This window comes from Onychostoma macrolepis, chromosome 13 (genome assembly GCF_012432095.1).
Source record: "Onychostoma macrolepis isolate SWU-2019 chromosome 13, ASM1243209v1, whole genome shotgun sequence".
Lineage (NCBI taxonomy): Eukaryota > Metazoa > Chordata > Actinopteri > Cypriniformes > Cyprinidae > Onychostoma > Onychostoma macrolepis.
In genome coordinates, this window is record NC_081167.1 from 20,907,756 (window position 1) to 20,933,234 (window position 25,479).

The 25,479-nt window shown below is 38.4% G+C and overlaps 1 protein-coding gene across 1 annotated transcript; it reads right to left on the reverse strand.

Moving 5' to 3' along the window:
* trip11 (thyroid hormone receptor interactor 11) lies at nt 1–24,112 on the reverse strand. The gene is made up of 22 exons (XM_058795034.1): nt 23,541–24,112; nt 16,296–16,372; nt 15,941–16,051; nt 15,509–15,814; nt 15,356–15,427; nt 15,086–15,251; nt 14,602–14,940; nt 14,454–14,494; nt 14,244–14,339; nt 13,813–14,019; nt 10,954–13,692; nt 10,423–10,704; nt 9,789–9,929; nt 9,477–9,670; nt 8,252–8,415; nt 7,933–8,036; nt 7,735–7,834; nt 4,700–4,781; nt 4,469–4,583; nt 2,262–2,384; nt 2,035–2,173; nt 1–1,353 (listed from the first exon to the last, which is right to left on the reverse strand). The coding sequence occupies exons 1-22, from the start codon at nt 23,677–23,679 to the stop codon at nt 1,130–1,132; spliced, it is 5,961 nt and encodes a 1,986-aa protein (XP_058651017.1). The 5' UTR covers nt 23,680–24,112; the 3' UTR covers nt 1–1,129.
* Nucleotides 24,113–25,479: the final 1,367 nt, after the last annotated feature.

Sequence of the window (25,479 nt, forward strand, 5' to 3'; positions counted from 1 at the left end):
TCAGCAGAAAAGAGAAACACTGTTGTTGACTATCACTTTCATGAGCAGTCTTTCAAACTTCAAAAAGATTGATCAACTTTAAATAAACACCAGCGCAAAATATATACCCTAAAAAGTATAAATGTATCCTAAATCTATATATTTAAGTGCACCCAACTTTTATGAAAGATATAGTAACCCAAAAGAGAATTACTAAGGCCATTTTCTCAAAAAATAAAACAAAACAAAAAAAACAATTCTTCATATTAGGCCTCAAGGAAATGGCGTTTTTAAATATTTGGTTGGAACCCACTGAATTAGGAGGCCTGTGTCGTAATAAACTAATGTTTATTATAACAGAGGTGTATTATTTGTTCATTAAACAATTTTAAAATATACAGGTCATTTTTACACTTAATTTGCACTTTCATTTTCCTTTGTGTGTGCATGTTTTCTAAATTGTATATACATAATGTTTCTTTCTACCTTAGAAAGGTCTGAATATTGCAGATACATTTCAGCTTATGCTCACTGCATAAACAGTGAAAAATATGATTGATGTACAAATAAATAACATAACTGCACGCTTGTACTGCATGGGAGCATGAGCAGCAGTCTAAATCCAAGATCGAATCTCACCTCTTGATTAACTGCTATTGTACCTACTATACCATACGGCCAACCATTCATAGCACTCAAAATGGGAGGATTTTGAAAGACTATCTGTAGTGTCTTTGCAGAAGTGGAAAAGGTTTAATAAATCCATTTGTGTAGTGGATGCCAGACAGCATCAGACAGTCTCTCAACACACTAGAAAAACATTAAACACCTCTCTTTGTCTAAAAATGACAAGCTGAATGTTTGCACGACATTAAGTAAATGTTGGGAGAAGGTCACAAGAATATTCGATAATGTAATCTTCCCCAGCTTGCAAACAGAATTCAATTCTGTCAAACTTAGGCCTTGGTTTAGTCAAATTTAACAAGCACGGCAGCCCTTAGATGCTTTATCATTCTTTTATTCTGATGGCAATCAGCCATTTTAGTAAATATTTGAATCCATGACGTGGCCCAGTTTTCTGTTTCCATCTGCCGGAACGTAGCGTCCTGTTAAGCTAAAGTGCTTTGAGTGGCAGTACAGATGGCTGATATCACTGCTTGAGCAAATCTTTGAGCACAGCTCCACCACTGGCCTCAGCCGACACAGGTACAGGTGTAAAGGTGGGCAGGGCATCTGAGATGGGCTTCATAAGCAGGTGGCCCCCAGCACCTGCAGTGCTGCCTGCACCTGCGGGATTGAGGAGGGGTACGGCTGCAGACCGGGGTGCCAGGAAGGGGTTTGAATCCCCAGTGCGCTTACCTGGGCCTGAAACACCTGAAAGAAGACAAATCACAGATATACAAGGCCTGTTTGTACCAAGAAAGATAGTTATGATAATAGCTATATTGGTTTTCAAACCAAAAAGGGATCGTAAAACGTAAAATCTAAAATCAGATGGATCCTAATTGGTTGTCAATGTCTTTATCAGGAGGAAAACAATTGTTCTGAAAGTCATTCCAACGATATTGTTCTTCTGTGTTATCATTATAGCTGTAGTGTGGACTTCCACATTTTTAAAGAACAATTATTATAAGAACAATTATTAAAACTTTATGGTTAACATCCTTGGTGTGAATGGGCCTGAGCTACGAAATGTAAAGGTTTTTTTAAATCATGGACGCACCAATATTAAAATTCTGGCCAGTAATGATAAGTTGAAAATTATTTTCATGTTATAGCCGATAATTAAATAAGAAAAATATTTAAAAAAATAATATTTTAAATAATATATTTTTATAACATTATAAATGATAATAGAAATATTTTTATTAAATGTTTAACCTTTTTTAAAAAATTGCAAATAAATATATAAAAGACTAATAACTCAAAAAATGTTCTAAAGATAAAAATTCCAAAACTATAATTTGTAAAGTTCAGTAAAAATAGTGTAAACATAAAAAAACCTAATATGGTAACAATATATTGTGCATTCCTAGATTTTATGTGACATTATACCTGATGCAGGTGTGCTTGCAGTACTCCGGCCAGGTGGGGGCGCACTCAGAGGCTTGATGTCATAAACAGGTAATTTAGGGGCAGGAAGTGCAGGAGTAGACTCCACCTCAAGGAACTTCACGAACATCTCAGAGAAGGACTTTAAAACACAGACACTAGTGTAAGAGGAAGATGCATGTGTATAATATTGTGTGCGTGTGTGTTCATGCATTTCTATGCGTGACTACCGAATTGAGGTTCTGTGTATGGGTAGGCCTTTGGGGAGTGTTGGGTACACTCTGAACAGCTCTGCCTCCCAGCAAACTCGAGACCCATCCGGTCACCCCACTCTTGCCCTCTTCCTGTAACAACTGCATAAAGAGAAGGCAGTAAGTCAGTAGGACAGTAAGTCAAAGGGAATGTTTGTGTATGTGTGGGCTTTGGTTGTGTGTAAAAAAATACAAATAAAAAGTCAGATTTTTCCTCTCTTACTTAAGATAACTGTGTAAAGTTCAAAGAGGTACTGCTACAAAAATGTGCCTGTCCTCAAAGCACTCAGACCAGAGCAAATGAATGCAACCTTTGAAATAAAACCACTGAATCAGACTTTTTAACCAAAAAAGCAGACTGGGATTATTTTTAGTTTTTAGAGTTGTAAATAAAGAGATCTTGAGTGGAAAACTTAACGTGTAGCATTAAAAAAATGTGACAAAGGTGTGGAGTGGACTGGAGAAAGAAAATATGGGTTGAAATGGAAAGTGGATTGTGTGACCCAGAAACACACACACACTCATATTTACTTTCCTTCTCTCCCTCTTTCTTCTCTGGGGGCTGTTGGGTAATTCAGCTCACAACTTGCTGAATAGTTGGAGTTCTTCCTGCCAGACTCCAGCCTACTTCTATGGAATTGTGGGTAAGGAAATGCTTTTGGTGTAAGGTTGGCATGAGCCTGTCATCTAATTCACCCTTTGTCTCTCGCTTTGTCTCTAACTGCTGATTTCTGCCTGCTGTCTGTCTCATATATTGTTTGCTTTCTTTATCAAACTCTTATTTCCATCTGTCATCTGTAATAAGAACCATCAGGATTGGACTTGAAACATGTTTTTATGACAAAATTTGAATATACGAACAGCATACTCAGTAAAACAAAATGAGAACGTGAAAAAAAACAACAACAGCTGTATTAATGGTAGAAATAATTGCCATTTAGATGAATTTCATCTAGAAAATGACCTTAATTCAGATAAATAAATAAACGTATGCTGGTGTGAGGGTATGTATTAAATTCTATAATAAGGTTGTGTTTTCTTATGTAAATGACTATTTATTTTCTTTATGCACTTTTCTGGTCCTACTGTGAACAATTTATTATGCATGCTAAAATGAAAAATATTTCAGAGGAAGAGAGAGTAGTAAATTTCCAAGTCACTTAGGCTGCTCGGGATATTAAATAATGTTATCCAATAGCCAAATAGCTAATTAAAGTTTGAACAAACTTGCATTCCCATTCTGGTATGTAACGCCCACGTTTCACAGTCAAATTAATTCCCATTTTTCCCTCACTGAATATCCAGCTTCACTTGGAAATACAACAAATTATGGAAGTAAAATGGGTTGCGAACAACTGGAGCACAATTTGTTGAAAAAGGAAAAACCCCATACACATTTTGACCCTTCGAGGACAATAGCTAAAATGATTATGGCTTTTCCAAGAAAATAAAAAATTAAGCCACATCCTGCTTTATCATCAGAACTGATCTGTTCCTGTTATTGAGAAAATCAGCCCCACCAGGATCAAAACGGAAAAACGGCAATTCGAACAGAAAACAAATCAGCTCTATTAGCAGTCAGCCAAATGAATGCGGTCATATGCGTGCAGAGTTTCCGGGGATGCTGACGCGACATTTAGTACAGGCTGTCCTAACAAGACCAGAAACCTCTATACCCAGATTACCAGCGAGGACCGAATATAACTTGAAATCATCCTTCAAAAGACTCAAACAAGGACCTTTTTCAACAGGACCAGTGTGGGCAGCTTGAGGTTGTGCCAAATTAAACACATGAGGTAAAATGAGTGGAAAACTCTTTTTAACCTCCGATAAAAACCTTCATGTTGACATCAAACAAGAGATAATTGAAAAAGAAATGTAATTAGAGGCTGGGAGGAGAACCGAACATAAGGAGGCAGGAGGTCAAATATTAAATCCACACGTTTCAAGGGTGAGACAAGAACTGGAGCAGAGCCACATTTGAGAGTGATGAAAAGTAGAAGGAATTTCACAAAACGGGTCAGACAGAATGGTGAATGTTCCTTCTCTTGGACTTGACAACATCTGATGAATGTCAATATGCAGGCACATACACATTTGCATTTGCGAAGAGGAATACTTGCATTTAAAAAGTGAATTCAAAAGGGAGGATAAAGAGAAATCTACAGTAGAGTGCGCTGACCCACCTCGGACACCTCATCTCGGTCCAACCCAAGCACATTAGCCATAAGCCTCATCACCTCAGAGCGCTTGTTTCGGGGGGTATGAAAATAGCCCAGGTAAAGATTCTTCATTAGAACCCTGTGTGAGTAGTTAATCATGTTAGATGATATTTCACAGGAACACCCTTTTGAAAATACTTGGATCTACATATACATATGAAATATGTTTCCAGTGCAGATGTGTTTTGGACTCACTTATCCACTTTGCCTTCGGTGCTGTTCAGGAGGTTCATCAGTTTTCTCTGAGCCTCTTCCAACATCTCCTGTCTCAGATCCACTGCAAAACACACACAGGTACAAGTTTGAGTATTTTGTGGTATTTTCCCATACATTGCTGTCAAAGTTAGGCTCATGAGTTATGGGCTAATTCATAAAACCAACACATTAATAAAAAAAAAATATATTTGCTAATGTCTGGCTTCTGTCAGATATGGCTGTATGTCTAAGGGTCCAAAAACATTGTCCTACACACACATGATTCTTTTTAATTTCTGGCAATGAAATTGAATAACTGAATTTTAAACATATACACACTACAATTCAAAAATTTAGGGTCAGTAAAACTTTTTTTGTGAAAGAAAGCAAGCAAGAAAGGAATAAAGAAAGAAAGAAATTATTACTTTAGTAAAGCAAAGGCATTAAACTGTACAAAAGAGACAGGAAAAACACTTATAATGTTACAATAAAATAGATTTTTCAAATACTGTTCTTTTGAACTTTCTATTTAACATAAAATCCTGAAAATGTATCATGGCTCTAATGAATATACAAAGCAGCACAGCTGCTTTCAAGATTGATAATAATAAGAAATGTTTCTTGAGCATCAAATCATTATATTAGAGTGATTTCTGAAAGACCACGTGATACTGAAGAATGAAGTAGTAGTAATGGCTGGTGAAAATTCAGCTTTGCCATCATAGAAATAAATTACATTTTAAAAAGATATTCAAATAGAAAGCAGTTATTTTAAGTTGTAATAATATTTCACAATATTACTGTATTTACTGTAATTTTTTATCAAATAAATGCAGCCTTGGTGAGAATAAGAGACTTCTTTCATAAACAATCTTGCCAACCCCAAACTTTTCTTACATTTACGCCACATGATTATGCTGAAGTTCCTTATAAAGTCACAAGCCACTGGCAAGTAGGTTTTATTTCTAGACAAAGCAAATTTTCCATGCACTGAGAGATGCAGATGCAGGAGGTGGTATATGACTTTGTTATGCATTAATGCAAACAGAAGAGAACAAGTGTTTGTACTGAAATAATAAGTATGTGTGTCTGCAGCTTAACATAAACAGTAATAACAGTGGTATGGGGTTCAGTGTGTCTGGGAATGTCTCGTGGAGTAAAAACAAAGAAGTGTGAGAATATGACGTGCTCTAAATGCCTTTATCACAAACGCCCCTCGCTGGTCCAGACCATTTGGCTCTTTGAGAACCCTTTTCCTCTGAAACTTTACCTCCTGACCACACAAACTGAACGATAAGAAAGGGTGAGAGAGTTCCTGTCTGCGCTAAACACCCTGGAATGTCTGTCGGCTGCACTTGTGCTTTGCGAAGCAAAAATGAACCATTCTTGATCATTCTGTCTATGGTCTCCTCAGTCGTTTTTTGACAGATGCAGTAAAAATCCCAACGCTCATCCCTCAACCTCCTCTCCCTCTCAGACTGACAGCACCGTATTGTTGATTTGGGGCTTGATACGGACAGAGAAGAAAGGGATAGGTGAGATAGAACGACAGGGTAGATGGAAAAAGAGAATCTTTGTCTACACAATTTGGCTACTGTCATGCCATAAATATTATCTCCCTGACAGAGAGGAGATGCGAAGGAATGCTAAACATCTATACCATCTACAGACTTGGCTGATCTCTGCATCTCTCTTACAAATGCAAACGTGTGTTTCTTAATGTCTGCACTGATATGAATCAAACTTAAACCACTACATAAAGAGTCTCTAGAGTCAAACATAATTTAATGGATCCTGATGTTCCTAGTCCTGCTGACGTTCACGAGTCTCTTCAGAAAAATGGTTCACAGTGCTGCAAATCTGAGAAAATCTCAGATAATGTGCCATGAGTTGTGTGTCAACTCAGCTCGAGAGCTAGTCTTTTCGCCAAACATTTTGTGAGTGGCATATTTTAGTGTATTTTATGGGATTGTGTCTGCTGTAAAGGATATGATATGATACAGGTTCATAAGAGTAATTCAATTAGTCAAAAAACCCCCCCCAAAAAAAACAGTTTCTTATTAATAATAACTATTATTTTTCATTAACCAATAACCACATCATGAACTCAATCACAATGCACAATCTGAATTCAGTTGAATCAAATAAATTACTGACATCTGAATCAAATTAAATTAAGAGATTCTGAATCAGAATCAAACTGACCCAGCCTTATTTTTTCCTGTGCTTGATTAGTCCCTAATGACATTTCATTTGGATTTTGTGTTTCTGTATTCTGTTTCTGCATTCTTCTTTACCAAAATAAACTGGGAGGTTCTGAATCAGAATCAAACTGAATCAGGAAATAAATGCTGTATTGTGTTGTGTTGTATTGTGCTTCTGTATTCTTTCTTGATCCTAGTTCAGTGGTTCTCAACAAAGGGGCCGGGGCCTCAGCAAACATCCAATGGGACAAAACCTTATTAAAAAGCTAACAACAAAAAAATGAAGATGAAAATAAATATTTTCCCCTTAAATAACTATTATCTTTAATGAAATCACACGGACTTTTATAAAAATCACAAAATAAATTGTTTAATATATCAACACTCCAAGTTTCTGTTACGAAAGTTGGAAAACAACCAACTTAGTCAACTTAATTCAGTCAGATTTTTATGTTCTTTCAATCACGCACAAAACTCAGGACACACAACAAAAACAACTCAGATCACGGCGTCCTCCATTCACCGTTTTTTGACGACTGAAAATGCAGCGAATAAAGATGTCGCCGTCGGCCGCTTCAGAGTTCCTGCTGCCGGTGCAAATGCAACCAGGGAGGAAATTGGTTCTCTAGGAACTGCGAAAGCCCCTAATGTTGTCATAATAACAGCAGAAATACAAGAGGAATTATCTTAGCCAATATGGGAGGCCTTCATGTCAAAAGGTTGAGAACCACTGTCCTTGTTAAACAATGAGGTCAAATGCTGAGATGATTTCTAGTAAAATTCTCAAGCTCTGATTTCAACAGTCATTCACTTGGTGGCATTTGGTCTCACCTTGTTTCTTCAGATCTTCTATCTCTTCCTCTTTGAGGTCCAGCTGGTCAGTGAGGCGAGAGGCAGATTCTAGAGCTGCGTTCGCTTCATCCAGGTTTATCTAAGATTACACACACGGACATAGAACATTAACATAAATACTTGTGTCAAACACAGTGCAGAAAGGACAGGTTTGTACATATGTCTGTTTGAACTGACTTGCAGAGCGGCTGCCTGATCCTGAAGATTTTCTGCTTTAGTTCTCCACTCTTCTTTCTCCCTCTTGTGTTTTTCCAGTTCTGCTGAGTACATGGCTTTTTCTTCTGTAAAGAGAGATACAAATGTCAACACTCTTCAAAACTGAAGACTTATTGCAGATTCCTCTCTTAATCCAAACATTTAAAAAAAGAAATATCTGAATATTACACTCTAACCTACATTTGTAATTACTTTAATAGCCTTCATTCCGTACAAGATAGACTGTTTTCTTAACAAATTACAATAAAACTGGAATAGCAAAAATATTGTGCGCACTTGCCTTGTTGAAACTGTTCTAGCACCATCTGCAGGTTAGAGAGTGACACTGCATACTGGTTGACCTGATCCTGAGAAGCACAGAGCTGAATAAGTGCTTCATCTCTCTGTCTGACAGCACCATTCAGCTGCTCCTGGAGAGACTCGACCTGCAGGCTAGCCTGCTGACTACACACACACAGTTAGAGACATTAGTGAGGCTAAAACAATATAATGAGTACACTGAAAAACACCACAACAACTGTCTCAATATTTTTCACATTATTTGTATCCATGGAAGAAAGAAAGACTTTCTGTGTTACTGATATAAAACACAGCTGCAAGCAGCGATTAAGGGGCCAAGCACAAATGAGTGCATCAGATCAGTTGAAAAAATTAGAAACTAAAGACATTTGTTGTTGATTTTAAGCAGAATGGTTGAAAACCCATAGATACAATTACTTGTAATGTGACAATTGCTTATTGACCAATTACTTTTGATCAACAGGTGGCGCTGCCACCAAACTGATCTGGTCGGTGTTGGGTGACAATGACACACAAAGTTTGTAGTCAATATGCCAAAGCATTGCAGAAATACAGCCTTAGATACAGTTTGGCATCATGCCATTAAAATTTTATGATAAGTAATTAAAAAACGGTTTGATCTGTCAAAGCATGATGAAAATCAGACAAACCATCTAGAACGAGGTTTTTGGATCATACAAAAGGCAGGAAAACAGAAAATTATGCGATATGATTGATGTTCACACTGTTCTCTATCTATATGCCAAATTTCATAACTTTCCTGCAAGCGGGTAGACAGCTAAAGAGCAGGAGAAGACGACTCAAGAGCAAGAAAAGAAGAGAGGGAGGACACTAATGGATGTAATAGATGCCTTTGCATCTTTGGTGCTTGGCCCCTGATTTCATAGGCATATATGAGATGGAAACAAATTACAATATAAAAAGAGTCTAGTGAGGCCAGGAGAAAGATGCTGGAAGCAAATTCTATTTTTTTTAATTAATTTAATTTTCATTATTATTTATTTTTGGTGTTTTTTACTTTTATTAGGACAGGACAGTAATTTAGACAGGAAACGAAAGGGGATCGGAAAAGGTCCACGAGCCGGGACTCAAACTCTGGACGCCCGAAGCGCTATATGTCGCTCGCTGCCCATGAGGCTATTGGCGCCGACAGCAAATTCTGATTTTAAGCAAGCAATCACACCAACAGACTAAAACAGACCCACCTTGCACTCTCCACAGCATTGGAGGAAGATGTTAACCGCTCTTCCAGGAGTGCCACTTTGCGTCTCAGATCTCCCTCTTTGTCCTCAGCTGCCAAAGCCTCACGTGTGTACGAATCCTCAATCTCTAACAGGTGATTGCGCAAACGCTCCACCTCCTGCTTCAGGCGCTGCTCTTTATCTCGTGTGTGCTGCAGCTATATACAGAAAGTAATAATAATAATATAAGGTATAATAATATAATGAGGTAAGTTAATGTTTTCAATCTTTTAGTAAGGTAATAAAGCACAGCAATGTAATATTGGCCTTTGCTACCTCACTCTGAAGAGCAGTCGTCTCCATTTGTTTTTGTTTGAGGGCCATCATCACTTGATCTCTTTCCTGCTGAAACAACACTGCCTTCTCCTGCATGGACTTAACTTCATTCAACAATTGGTTCAGCTCACCAGATTTACCCTGCAGTACAGACAAAGGCAGAATAGGTTAACTTCACAACACATATAGAACTAGAACAATCCAGAACAAGTTGTATGCCTTCATTGGCATTAACATTACAAATGTGAATTGTTCCCACTGCACTTATTTTGGAGAGTGGGTGAACAGGAGATAATTAAATAATAATACTAATAATTATAATAATAATTAAATTAAATTCAAAATTACTACAGTTCAAAATTGTAGGATGAGCACTATTTTTGTTTTTGAAAGAAGTCTCCTATGCTCAATAATGTTACATTTATTTAATCAAAAACACAGTAAAAACAGTAATATTGTGATACATAATATTTAAAATAACTTTTCTATTTTAATATTTTAAAATGTTATTTCTTCCTTAGAGAGCAAAGCAGAATTCTTTGACTAAGAATTTCTAAAATTTAAAAGGATTTTAATGTATTTTTTATTTTACACTTTTTTTTTTTTGTATTTCAAAACGCACAAACAGACAAACCTGCTCTTTATCTTTTAGCATCTTCTCCATGGCAGTGGCCTTCTCATTCACAGCACTGAACTGAAACTCTTGTTCCCGAAGCAGCAGTGACACCTGCATGTTGGTTTCCTGCAGGGCACGGAACTCTGTCTCTTTCTCGCGAGCTTTTCCCGCTATCGCTTCATTCTCCTCCTTTAGCGTCTTCACATCGAGTTCCAGGATCAGGGCACGCTCCTTTAGATTTGTCACAGCCTGCTTCAAGACCTCGTTGTCATTTTCACGATTACGTAAACTTTCACTCACCTAGTTTGTACAGAAAAATGTCACATAAGTTTAGGATAAACAAAATTATTCAGAGATTTTTTTAAGTGTATTTTAGTATCTAAAATCATAACACATTTCATGTGCAAACTTTGGAATGTAAACAAAATCTCTTACTCAAATCTCAAAACTGACATTTTACTCTGCAATCTATTATCTACAGTACCTATGGTATTCCACACCTTACAGCGTTCTCTTCCAGCCATTCAACACATCAGAATTGTAAGTCACCTGGCTGAGTTGGTCTCCCTTGGTCTTAATGAGCAGATCCTTCTCTCTGAGGGAGCGCTGTAGCGATTCTTGCTTCTCTCTGGCCTGCTTGAGCTCCTCTGTATGGCTTCTCTGCTCACTTTCAGACAGAGATGCAGAATTCGACAAGCGATGATTGTTTTCCTGCAGAGTTCTTATCATGCTCTCCTTCTCTGCTAAAATTCTCTGCATTGACTGCAACTCATGATGTAGGCTCTCATCTTGGCCTAGTGGTGCTGTCCCCTTCAGGTTTGGAGGGGCAAAAGCCTGGGTAGCCATCACAGCAGAAGCTTCTGGAGATTGCTTGACACTGCCAAGCTTCCCAAGCAGGACTTCTTTGGTACTACTCAGCTGGCTGATGGTCTGCTGCACCTGTGCCAGCTCTTGACTCAAAAATCCCAGCTTTTTCTCTTTCTGCTCATAGCTCTGAATAAGTCTGGAGTAATCCACAGAGAGCTTTGAGCTGCAGTCGCTATCTGCAGAAACCTGTCCCTGCAGCTTGAGCAGCTCCTCTTGTAGCTGAGCAGATTCATGCTGCATGTTCCTTACAGTTGTGATCACCTGCTGCTTCCACTCCTCCATCTTCTTCACTTGCTGTTTGAGAGTGTCACGTTCTTGTAGGAGCTCCTCAAACTGGTTGCTGCTAACACCCCCCGAGCCACCACTTACAGAATCGCCTGCACCAGATGTCTGGAGGACAGAGACCAAGGTCTGACATTTCTGAGTCAAGGCGTCAATCTCAATATCCTTCTCACGAATGATGCGGGAGAGGTTCTGAATGGTCTCTCGAAACATCTCTTGACTGCCTGAAGGGTCGCTCATAGTGGAGAGCCGCTGGTTTTCTTGCTGGAGCTTCAACAAGGCGGCTTCCTTGGCTGCAACAATGTCCATAATGCGATGGTAGTCCGAACGCAGCTGGCTGTTTTCTCTGGTTTTCTCATTGAGCACGGCCAACACCTGTTCACGCTCCACTGCATACGCCTGCAACTGCTGCTGCAGGAACACCACATCTTGACCATGGCCACCAGACACCCGAGCATGGAGCGCCTGGATTTCTCGATCTTTTTGAAGCACCATTTGTGAGAGTTTTCCCAGCTCATTTTGAGAGACCACAAGCTGGTCGAGCTGTTTGGTTAGAGACAGGTTCTTCTCATTTAGCTGGTTAATCTCAGTCTCTTTCTCCTTGATGCCTTTCACAAGCTTCTCAATCTCCACCTTCGAAAGGTCATGTTTCTCGTTACCGTTTTCACCATTCAGCGACTGGGTCTTGTCCTCCTGTAAGATTTCTACAGACTGTATTTGATTCTGTCTTTGTGTGCTCAGGCCCTCCACTTCTGATTGAAGCCGGACAATCTCATCATCCTTAGCAGTGATGAGTCTTTCGTAATTGAGTGAGCTTTGTTCATGTCTTGTCCGTGCTTGCTCAAGTTCACTCTGTAACACCTGCAGAGAACGCTGGGACTGCAGCGTTGTGGCCTGCTGTTCCTCTGATACCTTCCTCAACGATTGGACCTCTTCTTCGAGTTGATCTCTGGCAGCTTTGAGCTGGGCCACCTCAGTCTCAAGCTCTGTGATGATGTCCAGTGTCCGTGGCTCTGACAATAATGGCGGTCTGCTTTGCTGGTCCCTCAGACGGTCGATCTCTTCTTTTAGATGGCTGTTTTCTTCTTTCATGGCTCCAAGCTGTTTGTCCTTCTCCTCCACCCACTTTCTTAGAGAGTTACACTCTTGAGTTGCTCCCAAGAACTTGCACTCTAATTCCTGTTGTGCTTCTGTAGCTTGAGCTTTTAGGCTTTTGGCAAAGGCGTCCTTCTCCTGCAATAGCTCGGTGAGTTGATTTTGGCCTGCCACAGTGATGTCCAGCATCTCACTGGTGTCTTTGTGGTCAGAGACCATCTGCTCTATCTCACGCTTGAGTTCTGCAATTGCGAGATCTTTTTCCTGATTCAGTTTCACCATTCGCTCGTGTTCGGTCTGTAGCGCAGAGGCATCCAGAGAGCGTGCTCTGGTTAGTTCGTCGATGGTTTGTTGATACTGTTTGGCCTGATCTGATAGTCGCTTCTCAGTCTGGCTTAGCTCAGATTCTAATTGGCTCTTCTCTAGTTTCAAGGCTTCAATGCGGGTATCTTTCTCCAGGGACATCCTGCTTAGAGAGGCTTGACCATCTTGGATCTGCTTTTCCAAACTGTCAATCTTTTCTAAAGCCTGAGTGCTCTCTTCTTTCAACTTTCTATTTTCAATTTTCAATTCAAAATCCTCTGAAACGGCCCCCTCGTAGGAGGTCTTCACTTCTGATAACTCTGTTCTCAAGTCCTGGATCTCTTTATCCTTTGTCTCAAGTGCCTTCCTGTGTTCCTCTAACGCGTTCCCCTGCTCCCCAGAATGACTTAACTTCTCACGAAGTGCAGTAAATTCTGTCTCTCTTTCCTGAAGCGCCATCTTGAGGTCAGAGGACTCCTGCCGCAGCTCTTTGCCCAGATCCTGTGACTTGCACAACTTTTCCCTCAACTCTTTTATTGTGGATTCCAGTTGCTGCTTTGCCATGTGCAGTTCATTTAAGGAGAAGGCACTTTGACTTAGCTTCTCCCCCTGAGCTTCCAGCTCCAGTTGAAGAGTCTGTCTCTGGTCAAGGGAGGAGTTGAGATCTGACTGAAGATGGGATTTTTCTGTATCGGCCTGGGTTTTCTGCAGGGACAGCTGTTCCTTCACTGTAATAAGATGCTGGAGAAAGAAAACTGTGTAAGTATGTAGCATATTAACTCAAATTCTAAACATTCAAAAGATCCAATAATTGTATTCGGTCTAATAAACCTGAAACATACACTTGTTCAAAAAGAGTACCTGTGTGGCCTCCTGGTTCTGCTTGTCCAGTTCTTCCAGTTCAGCACTGAGTGTCTCTATATCAAGATGGGCTTGCTTTAGAGCTTGCTCCCGTTGGTCTAGCTGACTCTTTAAATCCGAAACTTCCTGTGACAGTTCCACAACACTTTCTGACTCTCCTGCCTTGTGTCTCTTCTTGGCCAGGGTCAGTTTCTCAACTAATGTAAGCTAATGAAGAAAAAGAAAAAATGAAAAAGGGTATGAAACTAATGTCAGTTAAGCAACAATGACCATTTACATGATAACATACATGTGTCCTTTCAAAAAGCTGTTGAAATACAGATTACCCCATTTTCAAAGATTTTTTTTATTTGAAAGATACCGGACTTCTGTTCAAAAACAGGAAGAAACCGGTATAAGTGTGTAACATAATTTTGTCAATATACACATACCTTTTCTCTCTCCACCTCTTCCTTCTCTTTCTTGAGGGTATCAATGATGGTGTTGAGCTCCAGTATGTCAGCATGTTCTACTTCTATAGGACTGCTCTGAATTAAATTAAAAAAATTATATTTGAATCCTCAGCATGGCTAAAATCATCTAAATATTATTGGGCTACAAACTTCTATACTGTCCATGAGGAAGGTTTTTAGCAAATTTACCTCACTGAGAGTCCTCAATCTAGCCATCTCTTTCTCTGCACCTAAAAATAAAATACAAAAATATTACAAATATGAGAGAGCAGTTTATGGATTTTCCCATCCAAGAACATATGATTTGATCATACACAATTTCTTGTGTTCTCTATACCTGCCAGAGCTTTTTTCAGGGTTTGTATCTCATTGTCATGCTGGGCTTTCAGCATAGACTTCCCTTCCTGTTCCTGTACTCGAGCCTGGAGTTCATTTACAGACTTCTGAAGGCGACTGTAATTCTGCAACAATTCTGTATTTTCTGCTGTAGCCTCCTCCTTTTCCCTCTCTAGCTTAGCCTTCTGATGCTCTGCCTCCTCCAAACTGACCAATAGATCGCTGTGCTGTTTGCGCTGAAGCTCCGCCTCCTCCTGTAAAGACTGTATGGTCGATTGCAACTCTTGAAGTTTGGCAGAGTCCTGTACTGTGGTTGATTTTTGGACAACATTTCCACCTTCTGAAGAAGAGGGAGATAAACACAGCATTGTACTCAAAATTCAACGATTAATTTTAAAACTATCAAATACAACACGTTATCTGCATTTAAGTAGTTCAAAAATGTCCTGACTTCATTTCTAATATCCATCAATGTTCCTCCTCACCACTTTGAAGCTGCTCCTCAAGCTCCTCGATTCTCTCCTCATACTCTGCCAGTTCCTCTCTGTGCCGTTTTGAGATTTCAGCCATTTTCTGCCTCTGGGCGTCCTGCAATGCTGTCAGTTCATGCTGGTGCTCATCCACCTCCCGTGCCATTTCCTCTCTCAGCTCCTGATTGGGTCAGAATGTCAGTTCAGTTAAAAACAGAACCATATTTCAAGCACTGACCAACAGGAAAGCACCTACTCTTTGATACAATTCAAAAGGTTTTTCACCTTTATCATTCTTTGCATTTTCAGAACTTCACCCTGGTCTCCGTTACCATCAACTCCTGGTAGCTTGGATGCCTGATAAATTGAAATATATAATAAATAATCTAATTCTAGTATATAGCTCTCTTATGCTATAATTGTAAAATTAAAAGTGACCTGAGCAACTCTCCTCCAGTGGTCCACTTCAGCCTCTAGACGATGCACCTCATTGGAAAGACGGTTAATTTCCTGCTGTGACCACAGGACATCACTGAGGTCTACCTCATCGCCATGGAAGCCTTGATGGACAGCTGTAGACCGGTGCAGAAAGGAAGACGAAGTAGTGGTAGTGGCAGCAGTGGTAACAGGAAGTACAGCAACATCAGAAGAGGATGAGCTGGCTGCAGCCTGAGCAGAATGTTGGAGTTTCTGAACCTCATCCTGCAGTCCACTCTGACGGGCCTTGAGGTGACTGATCTCCACCTTTACAACAATAAACATACACACAGTATCATCAGTATGATTCTAAACTTTAGAAATTCTCCCACTATAATTAGATAAGTGTAATTCTTCTCTCAAAAAGAAGTGGAGTTAATTTTGAGCCCAAACCTCTTTCTGTTGCAGAAGGGTTCTGTATTCCACTGACTGCTGTTTGACCTGAATCTCTGCCGCCTCTAGCTTCTCCTCCAGCTCAGAGTTTATTCTTCGCAAGCGCTCATACTAAACCACACAAAAGCAAATACACAAACAAACAAAAATTCAATTATAGATGTTAATGCCCTGACAAAATGTTTTGAAACAACATCCTGTAACTGAATTATTGAGCATAATTAGGCATTTTTTTAAACAATGTGTGCAAATTAAATGCAGAAATGTCTTCAGCACACAAAACATTAGGCCTCACGACAGAATTGAGAAATATCTTCAGCATCAGACTAGGACTTTTTTGTGCACAATTAAGCACCTCAGATTTTTGTGTTGCATATAAAGTCTCCAGTTCCTCCAATCTAGAGTTGGACACCTGCAGCTCAGAGGCAGCATCTGTAAGAAAGAAAAACATGCTGACATTTAATAATGTTATGGTTCCTGAAATAGCTGAGCCTACATCTGTGCATGCAGCTCTATTATACAGCAATTGTCTCATAGGTGAGCCAAAGAGTGACAAGTCCTTCCTATTTATGAAAATGATAATGAGAACTTCTGTTCTTCTGTAAACTGTCCACTAGGATTTCTAAGTCACTGAAAGAGATTATACACTGACTAACTACAAGGCCTCACCGAATGATAAGGTTAAAGGTGAACAATCTTTGCCAGGTGTAAAAATATCCTATTAAACCACCAAAAGCCTACTAGCCTACATTTGCATTTTCCACACAAATCATTTAAAGTCATGGTTTTAAAAGGACACATTATTCAATTGTTGGGTGACTGCCCCTTTAAATACCAACATTCCAGGAGGATCAAGTTCAGTTATTTTATCCCAGCAGCTGCACAGCCACAGCAGAATATTACATCTATAACCAACAAGTACACTTAAATAAATACAGACTCCTAAGCAAATAACAAAAGCTATAAAAAAAAAAACACAATATAAATAAAACTCTTGAGAGTGAAAAAAAAACAACAATATGCAACAGCATGCTTTTGTCCACAAGCTCTATACAGTAAGGTTCTATTTCAACACAGTTCAGGTTCACATGACAAACAAGAGACATTTGCACACAAAGCATACTCCCCACCTGCAAATCTAATATATGCACCCAAGACTAACATGAACTTATTTTCATTAATGCATAAAATATGGATTTGAGAAAAACTAGCACAAACCGCAGCAAGTCTGAGGTTAAACACAGTAAGCTAAACTAACTCACTACATTTGGGCATTAAGGAACTCATTACCATAGGGAAATGTCTGCCTTAAAAACACAATTGGGGTGGAGTAGCATAGTGTATAATAGCAATAACTGTTTAAATTACCATTAGTTAGATGATCCTGTTGAAGTATCATGGAGCTAAGCTTAAGGCTACGGTTATGGCCATGGTTCACTGCATGAATCTTATGGGGCTTCACCCAGAAACAGTTTTAGTCATAACACCACTCTACAAGTTAACAGCATCTACTAAATAACTACTTGATACTGTGTTGCATAAAAAGTGATGGAGTCTCTTCAAATGTAGCCTTTATCTAAAGCAACTTAAAACAATAATAGCGACAATCCATCTGAAGCTCTGTCCTTCTCAAGGGCACACTGCATGTAGGTGGTCTCTGTTGTTGTGGAAGAGAGGACAAACCCCTACCAGGTGTCACATCTGCCACTTCCAAGCAGCCAGCCTAAAAACAGTGCCAATATACAACTAGTAACAATTTACAATTAGTTTCTATATGTTAAAAATAACTCATGCAATAGATGACGTGAAGTAACAATGAACAATACTTTTACAGCATTTATTAATGCTGTAAAAGCATTAATAAAAGCATCTACTTTGTTAATGCTATTTCTACATATAGCTACAAATATATTTTTTAACATCTCAAGTTACAAATATTAACATTACTAATATCAACATTATTATTACTTAATGTATAAGTAATGAGCAAGGATTAACAATAAATAATACTACAATTAACCTATATTATTAAATGCTGTTCAGTGCTTTCGTGAATGTTAACAAACATAACGTTTGGTAAAGCTGACACACCACAGTTGTGTCTAAAAGACAACAAAATCAGGTAATTAAATTTTTTAGTAAGTCTGCTTTAAAACAGGCATGTCAATGCATCGTGAGACATCACATATTGACTCAAGGTCTGTCTGCTTTTGCTGGAAGCTGCTGATCAAAGTTCTCAGTGTGCTCTGTGTGTCTGTCCACTCCTCCAGCGGTCAAAAGGGCATATTTACTTTTAACACTAGCAAGGGTTTTGTTGGTAAAAAAAAAAAAAAAAAAAAAAAACTGTACTTCTGTGTTTGCAAAAATATTTAGCCAGATACAAGGAACAAGGCAGTGTTACACACCAAAGTACTTAATATTAAGTCTAGGGCTGCAACTAACGATTATTTTAATAATCGATTAATCTGTCGATTATTTTTTCGATTAACCGATTAATCGGATTTTTTTTTTAAAAAGAACAAAGAAAAGCATTCATTTCCAACCCTTTATTCAAAAACAGAACTAAAATCTTTAGAAAGTGCACCATCATGTTGCTCCTTGAACATCCCTGAGCTGTTATAATAATAATAAAATAAAATAAAAATGGACTATATAACTTTAGTATATAACTTCAGGTTATATAACTTTGATTGTAGCTATATGGGCGCTTAGTTTTTTCTTGTTGTTTAATACACTTGGCCAAAATCTCAAATTAAGCGCTTATGCACATAATGCACAGGATATTTAAAACGTATATAGACAGCAAATAACTAATTCTTCTCCACTCTTCAAACACACAAAAACATTATCCTTTACTGACATAGTGTTTGAGTAAAGAAAACGCTGTACTATTCAAACACCAATTATTTATTCACCCTTGCATTGCGAAAAAGCAGAGATCTCATCTTCTCCAGGCTGTGCGCGGCGCGTCAATCTGAACGGAGGCGGGGTGAAGTTACGAGGTCTCGCTGAGAGCTCGATGATCCAATGGCGTTACGAAGTTTTACTGACAAGTTATTTTAATGCTTATCATTGGTTTACTATTTTTAAAACGCCGCCCCTGCTCCCACACCTTGGATGACTTGGGTCGCACGGATTTCTCTGCCTCCGCCATGTATCTTTCCTCTACCTCCGCTCGTTTTTTTTTTTTTTTTTTACTTTTTTTTTTTTTATGAGGCGCCAAACTCTGCTACCATCCGTGCGCGAGAGAGACCGAGTGTGTTCACTCCGCTCCACGCTCAACTAAAGTTTTTTTTTTTTAATAATCAAACGTCTCGCGTCGCGCGACTGTGAATCGATTATGAAATTGCGTTGCCAACGCTTTTAGTAATCGATTTTTATCGATTTAATCGATTCGTTGTTGCAGCCCTAATTAAGTCCCCATCCACAAAAGAAAGAAACATCCAGCACTTTCTGGATTAAGATCAAGAGCCTAAACTTCAGCCAAAACTACATCTCTAACCTTTAATGTTCTGCTCAACCATTTGGTAGATCACTTTTTGAGTCCCTATATCTTATTGAAAAATGTTTGGAACTGAACTCAAGCTGATTGGGTCATCTCTACAACTTGGTTGAGGTATGCTATGCTACATCCACTAGGGGTCACTCTATTTTTTGACAGCAGAACTTTTCACTCATCATGCTGCTAGCAAGATTAAAATTGAAAAATCACCTCTGACATGTGGACTATTTTTGGCTGTACTTTCAAAGGTGAGTTCGTTTTTTCAACATTTTATATCATCTAACATGTTACTTAACAGAATTATGTAAATTGATGCAAAACAGAAACCTCTTATAATGGTCAAATAATTTTTTTAAAACATGCTTGACCATACGGTTGAGTTGGCACTCCATGGTAAACCTTGGCATGGAATGACAGCTCAACCGCATGGTAACAGTTTGGTGAAGTTATGCTAATTTTATTAAAATGCACTATTTTCCATGGAATAAAAACACTGCTGTTCATGCATTGTTATCAATATGTTATAGTGTTATTATACTTAAATGGTTTAATATGTATGATTTTTGTAACATGCTAACATTTATATATAATGGTGCATCATTTCCTTATTCCTGCCTTGTATTTCTGTGTTTTAGAAGCAAAAGATGGATACTAAATCATTTTATGGTTCAAGGCCACGAAATTTTCTGGCCCTTGTACCAGAAGATCCTCAAGACTCTGAGGCTGATCTGAGTGATAATGATGATGACATAGGGGATCCTGTGGGATCATGCCCCTTACAAGTGTCCAACGGTGGAGCAAAGATGAGAAAGCGAAGATTGCTGTCCCATGCCCTTCACTCATTGCTGCCTACAATCAGCATATGGGTGGCACTGATCTTTCTGACATGCTGGTTCACCTGTACAAGACCCCTGCCAAGTCACGACGCTGGTACTTCCCCCTGTTTGGGTACGTCCTTGACCTGTCCATCTCCAATGCATGGCTGGTCTACAAGAGAGACTGTGGCCTACTGAAGGAAAAACCAATGCCTCTCAAAAGATTCCGCCTGGCTGTGGCTCAACAAGTCAACAAGGCAGCACCCAGAGTTGGCAGACCATCATCTGCCTCTGCACCACAAATGTCCTGTGAGAAGAAGTGCCTCCCCCCAAGACCCCCCAAACCACAACCAGATGTACGCTACGACAACTATGGACATTTGCCACTTCATACTGACAACCGGGGGCGGTGCTGCCTCTGCCCAAAGGGTGTGTCAAGATGGAAATGTGGGAAGTGCAATGTTTTCCTGTGCTTGATCGGAGAGAGGGAATGCTTCGCAGTAGGGGTCGACCGATTATCGGCCTGGCCGATTATCGGCGCCGATATTACTCATTTTTATGATTATCGGTATCGGTCGTTTTCAAAACCGATGTGCCGATAAAATTATTTAATTTTGAAACGCGGTATTTGGCTCTGATGCAGCCTGTCAGAACTTACCACTCTGTGGCCTCGAGCAGTCTCCGCCCAACGCGCATCTGATTTGTTGGGAGTCACGATTCAGACCAATCAATGTGGAAGACTAAGGCACTCTAACACTGAAAGCGCTTGCTACAGTTTCAGTGATTATCACGCATCAGTTGTCTCTCAAAGGCAGCAGCAGACCTTGCTCAAGTTGCAATAAATCACAATCCACTACACTGAAGTTGCAAAACACCTCAATATTATCTATTTATGGTTTCCGCGATAGGAAAACACAGACGGAATCGCGGAAGCCAGTCATATAAAGGGAATTTACTGCGCACGGAGTTCGTCAAAGTTTGGATGAATTAATCAAAAGTAGGTCAGTTAAATTGACTCGCGCTATGGACTAGTATCTGTAAATACTAAGCTGCAAAAAGACTTATTTAAATATGAATTCTCTGTATATGTGAATGGCACAGACGCGCGGTTTTGATTATACACACACACACACTGAAGTGCGCGACACTCACGGTGTTTTCAGCATCTGCCTTCTCACTAAATGAGGACATAAATACATGAACAACATCCCCAGAACTGCTCTGAGAGTTACTTCATGAGCATTTGACCGTTTCATTTGAGTAAAACGATCGTCATATCACATAAGAGGTCCTCATGGCAACCCGTCAAAATAAAAGTTTGGTTTATCTACTACTACTACTACTACTACTACTACTACAACAACAACAACTTTTGTTTAAAAGAATAATCACACAATACGCTATTTCTTCCATGTTTTAATTTTAATGGTAAACAGATTTGTTTGCCACAAAATTGAGTTTAACTCTCATTTGATTAAAAGATAACTGAAATTAATGTTTTATGGATTCATTTGCACTGCACTGTAAATTAAAACTAATCGAAATTACTGTCAAATAGGCTAAGATTAAGAGACTGTCACAAAGGCCAAGATTAGGACGACATAAATTTTGACATTTCAATAGGCTATTGAACCAAGTGTGCCTATAACAGGCTATTAGTGTTATAGTTTAATTAAAATAGTTGCAGTCTTCTTCACAACTTCTACAATGGAGCTATGAAGACAATTAAATTATTTACACTTATTATATTATAATTATGAGAGGTTATGCTATTACACATACATTTCTAACATGTAAATTATTGAAGCCAAATACTTACATTTCCCCAAGCTGTTTAGCTGTAGTACAGTATTCATAGGCTTAATCATGAAGCATACAGTGGCCCCACTTTTAACTCTCTTTATATTACCCTTATTGTAGATGGATGCATGGAGGATGACAAGAGTAAGAAGTGCAATCAACACCAGGAAGGCAGTTTTGTCAGAGCCCTTGTTATTCTTAATTTTGACATTAATATTCATTTTTACATCAGACATAATATATCGGTTAAAAATATCGGTTATCGGTACACTTGGTCTGTAATAATCGGTATCGGCATCGGCCCTGAAAAACACATATCGGTCGACCCCTACTTCGCAGCATACCATCGAAAATAACGTGGCCAAGGTTCCCATAGGTCCTATTTTGTTTGCGCATTTTATTTGAAAGATGTTTCGTTTTTGAGTTCATTCAATGCAAGAACAAAAGTTCTTTGGAGATTATACACAGCAGAGCTGAGAAGTTGGAGAGGGCCCCATATGTTTTTGACAATACAATTGTCGTTAAAATTGTTGGAATTTTATGCAGAAAATGGGAGCGAAGTTCTTTTGTTGAAATAAAATTTACTTGACATGAATTGTTTCATGGTATTTTTACATTTTCAACATTGTTTTGTCTTTGTAGGTATTAAATGATAATTTAAATGCTATTATACATTTATAATTATGTAAAGGTACTTTTACCATCAAGCAACATCTCAACCATTTGGTAGAGGCCTATATTTAAAAAACTGGGTGGTATATAATTATTTATTTTTATGAATTGTGTTATTAGTGCCCCAATAACCTAAAAAATGCAAACAAGTAATTTTTACATTGTTTTTTTCTTGGAGTGAACATTAAAGGGCTAATAGGGATTCAGCGGCTGTATGCAAACAAACCTCTTACTCCGTCTTACTATAATTACTTCAGCCCATTGCATAAGCGCACTGAAGCATCATATGACATTTGTAGAGAATGACAATGAAATCCTAAAGAGACAGTTTACCCAAAAATGAAAACTCTGCCATTTACACACCGGTTATTTCTTCCAACCTTGTGTGGCTTTCTTTCTTCCTAAAAGGAGATGTTTTCAGAGGCTCTGTCATTATTCACTTTCATTACGTAGAATAGAGGCTGCAGGTCCCTAACATTTATTTTAGTGTTTCTCAGAAAGTCAGTCGTTTAGGTTTGGAAAAGTATAATAATTTTCATTTTTGAGAGCACTTTCCCTTTAATTTCTTCGACCAGATGTCAGATGATCTTAACAAACTGCTAGAGTAGTCATATCTAAACAATCACACAAAAACAATTAGCATGTCACAATGAGATCAACTTAGATATTTAAATATCATGCATAACTGGACTGACTGTATTCATAAACTAATCAACATAAAACCGTCACATTCATTAGTCTAGGCTACAGTTGTGCTCGCTAAATATAAATGTATAATAAACAAAATGGGAAGTGACAGTTGTCAACTCACCTCCCACTTCCTCGGCGCTTTCCAGCAGAATATCTTTGGTAAAATTGGAGATCTGCCCGGTGAAAGAAGACAAGCTTCCCCCGACCTGACCCAAACTCTGACCCAGGCCAGAGCCTAACCCTCCCAGCCAGGACGACATGATGAACCGAACCGGATCTAACCCTTAATCACCGACACGGGCCTTTCAGGCACACAGACAATGCATTGACAGCACAGATCCGTGCGAGCGAGGGCTTCATGAACTCAAGCTAATTAATAATAACTAGCGTTTTACGCTGGTTTGTTTTTAATAGACGTAATAATAGTTAATCAGCGGCGGATCCGGATTCCAGCTGGTTCAAAACTTCTTGACATAAACAAAGACAAAACGCCGGGTTATAAGTGTTAAATCCACAGAAATCACGAAGACCTGGTCGCCGGGTTATATCCACAGATGGACAGGCAGGTTTCTGGCTCAGGTTTGTTTTGGGTCGCTGTGTTTTTCACGCGGATAAAGTGCCAGCTCGACCGCGGCCATCACAGCCGGACTGATCATCCGTCAGCGGAGACGTGGACAGCACAGATGGATTATGGGACGGTGGAGGACCAACATTATCCAGCGCACTCTTTCCACGCATTAACAGCGACGCCACTGGACAGAAAGAGTCCTGCAATGTGTGACAAATCACAACTTTTGTTTTGGCCAAGTTTTGTCTTTAATATCTCTGAGGCCATAATCGGTGCTTTTTTTTTTTTTGGGACACCAGATGTGGTGATGTGTCAAATATGGTAATATTAATATAATAAATAACACTAGCATTCAATTATTTCTCAAGCACCAAATCAGCATATGAGAATACTTTTAAATACATTAAAAAGAAAAACAGTCATTTGAAATTGTAATAATAATAATATTTCACAATATTACTGTTTTTACTGTATTTTTGAATAAAATGCAGCCTTGGTGAGCATGAGATAATCAGAAATCTTACCAACCCCAAACTTTTGAACAATATAAAATCATGTATGTATGTATAATTTATTATATATTAAAGTATGCGTGTTATTTTTATTGTAATAATGAATTATAAAATATAATACAGTCATTGCCAAAAATACCGGCACCCTTGGTAAATATGATCAAAGGCGGCTGTGAAAATGAATCTGCATTGTTAATCCTTTTGATCTTTTATTTAAAAATTCACAAAAATCTAAGTTTCATTGGATAATAAGAATTTAAAATGGGGAAATATTATGAAATAAATGTTTTCTCTAATACATGTTGGACACAATTATTGGCACCCTAGAAATTCTTATGAGTATTCACAATCTTGAGCACTACAGGATGATTATGAACATGAAATTATCCAGCAAAGGCTTCCTGTTTCACAGAAATATAAATAGGAGGAAAACAAAGCCCAAATTCCCTTAATCATCCATCACAATGAGAAAACCAAAGAATATATTTCTGATATGTATGTATGTATAATTTATTATATATTAAAGTATGCGTGTTATTTTTATTGTATTATATTTTAGCAGAATGTGAGTAAATAATGCTATTTATTTCTATGAATTATTGTAGTGGTTCATATAATTTAAAATAATTAGATCTGATTTTTTGTGTTTATTCACTACAGCATAATCGATGCATTTTTTTTTTTTTGGGACACCAGATGTGGTGATGTGTCAAATATGGTAATATTAATATAATAAATAACACTAGCATTCAATTATTTCTCAAGCACCAAATCAGCATATGAGAATACTTTTAAATACATTAAAAAGAAAAACAGTCATTTGAAATTGTAATAATAATAATATTTCACAATATTACTGTTTTACTGTATTTTTGAATAAAATGCAGCCTTGGTGAGCATGAGATAATCAGAAATCTTACCAACCCCAAACTTTTGAACAATATAAAATCATGTATGTATGTATAATTTATTATATATTA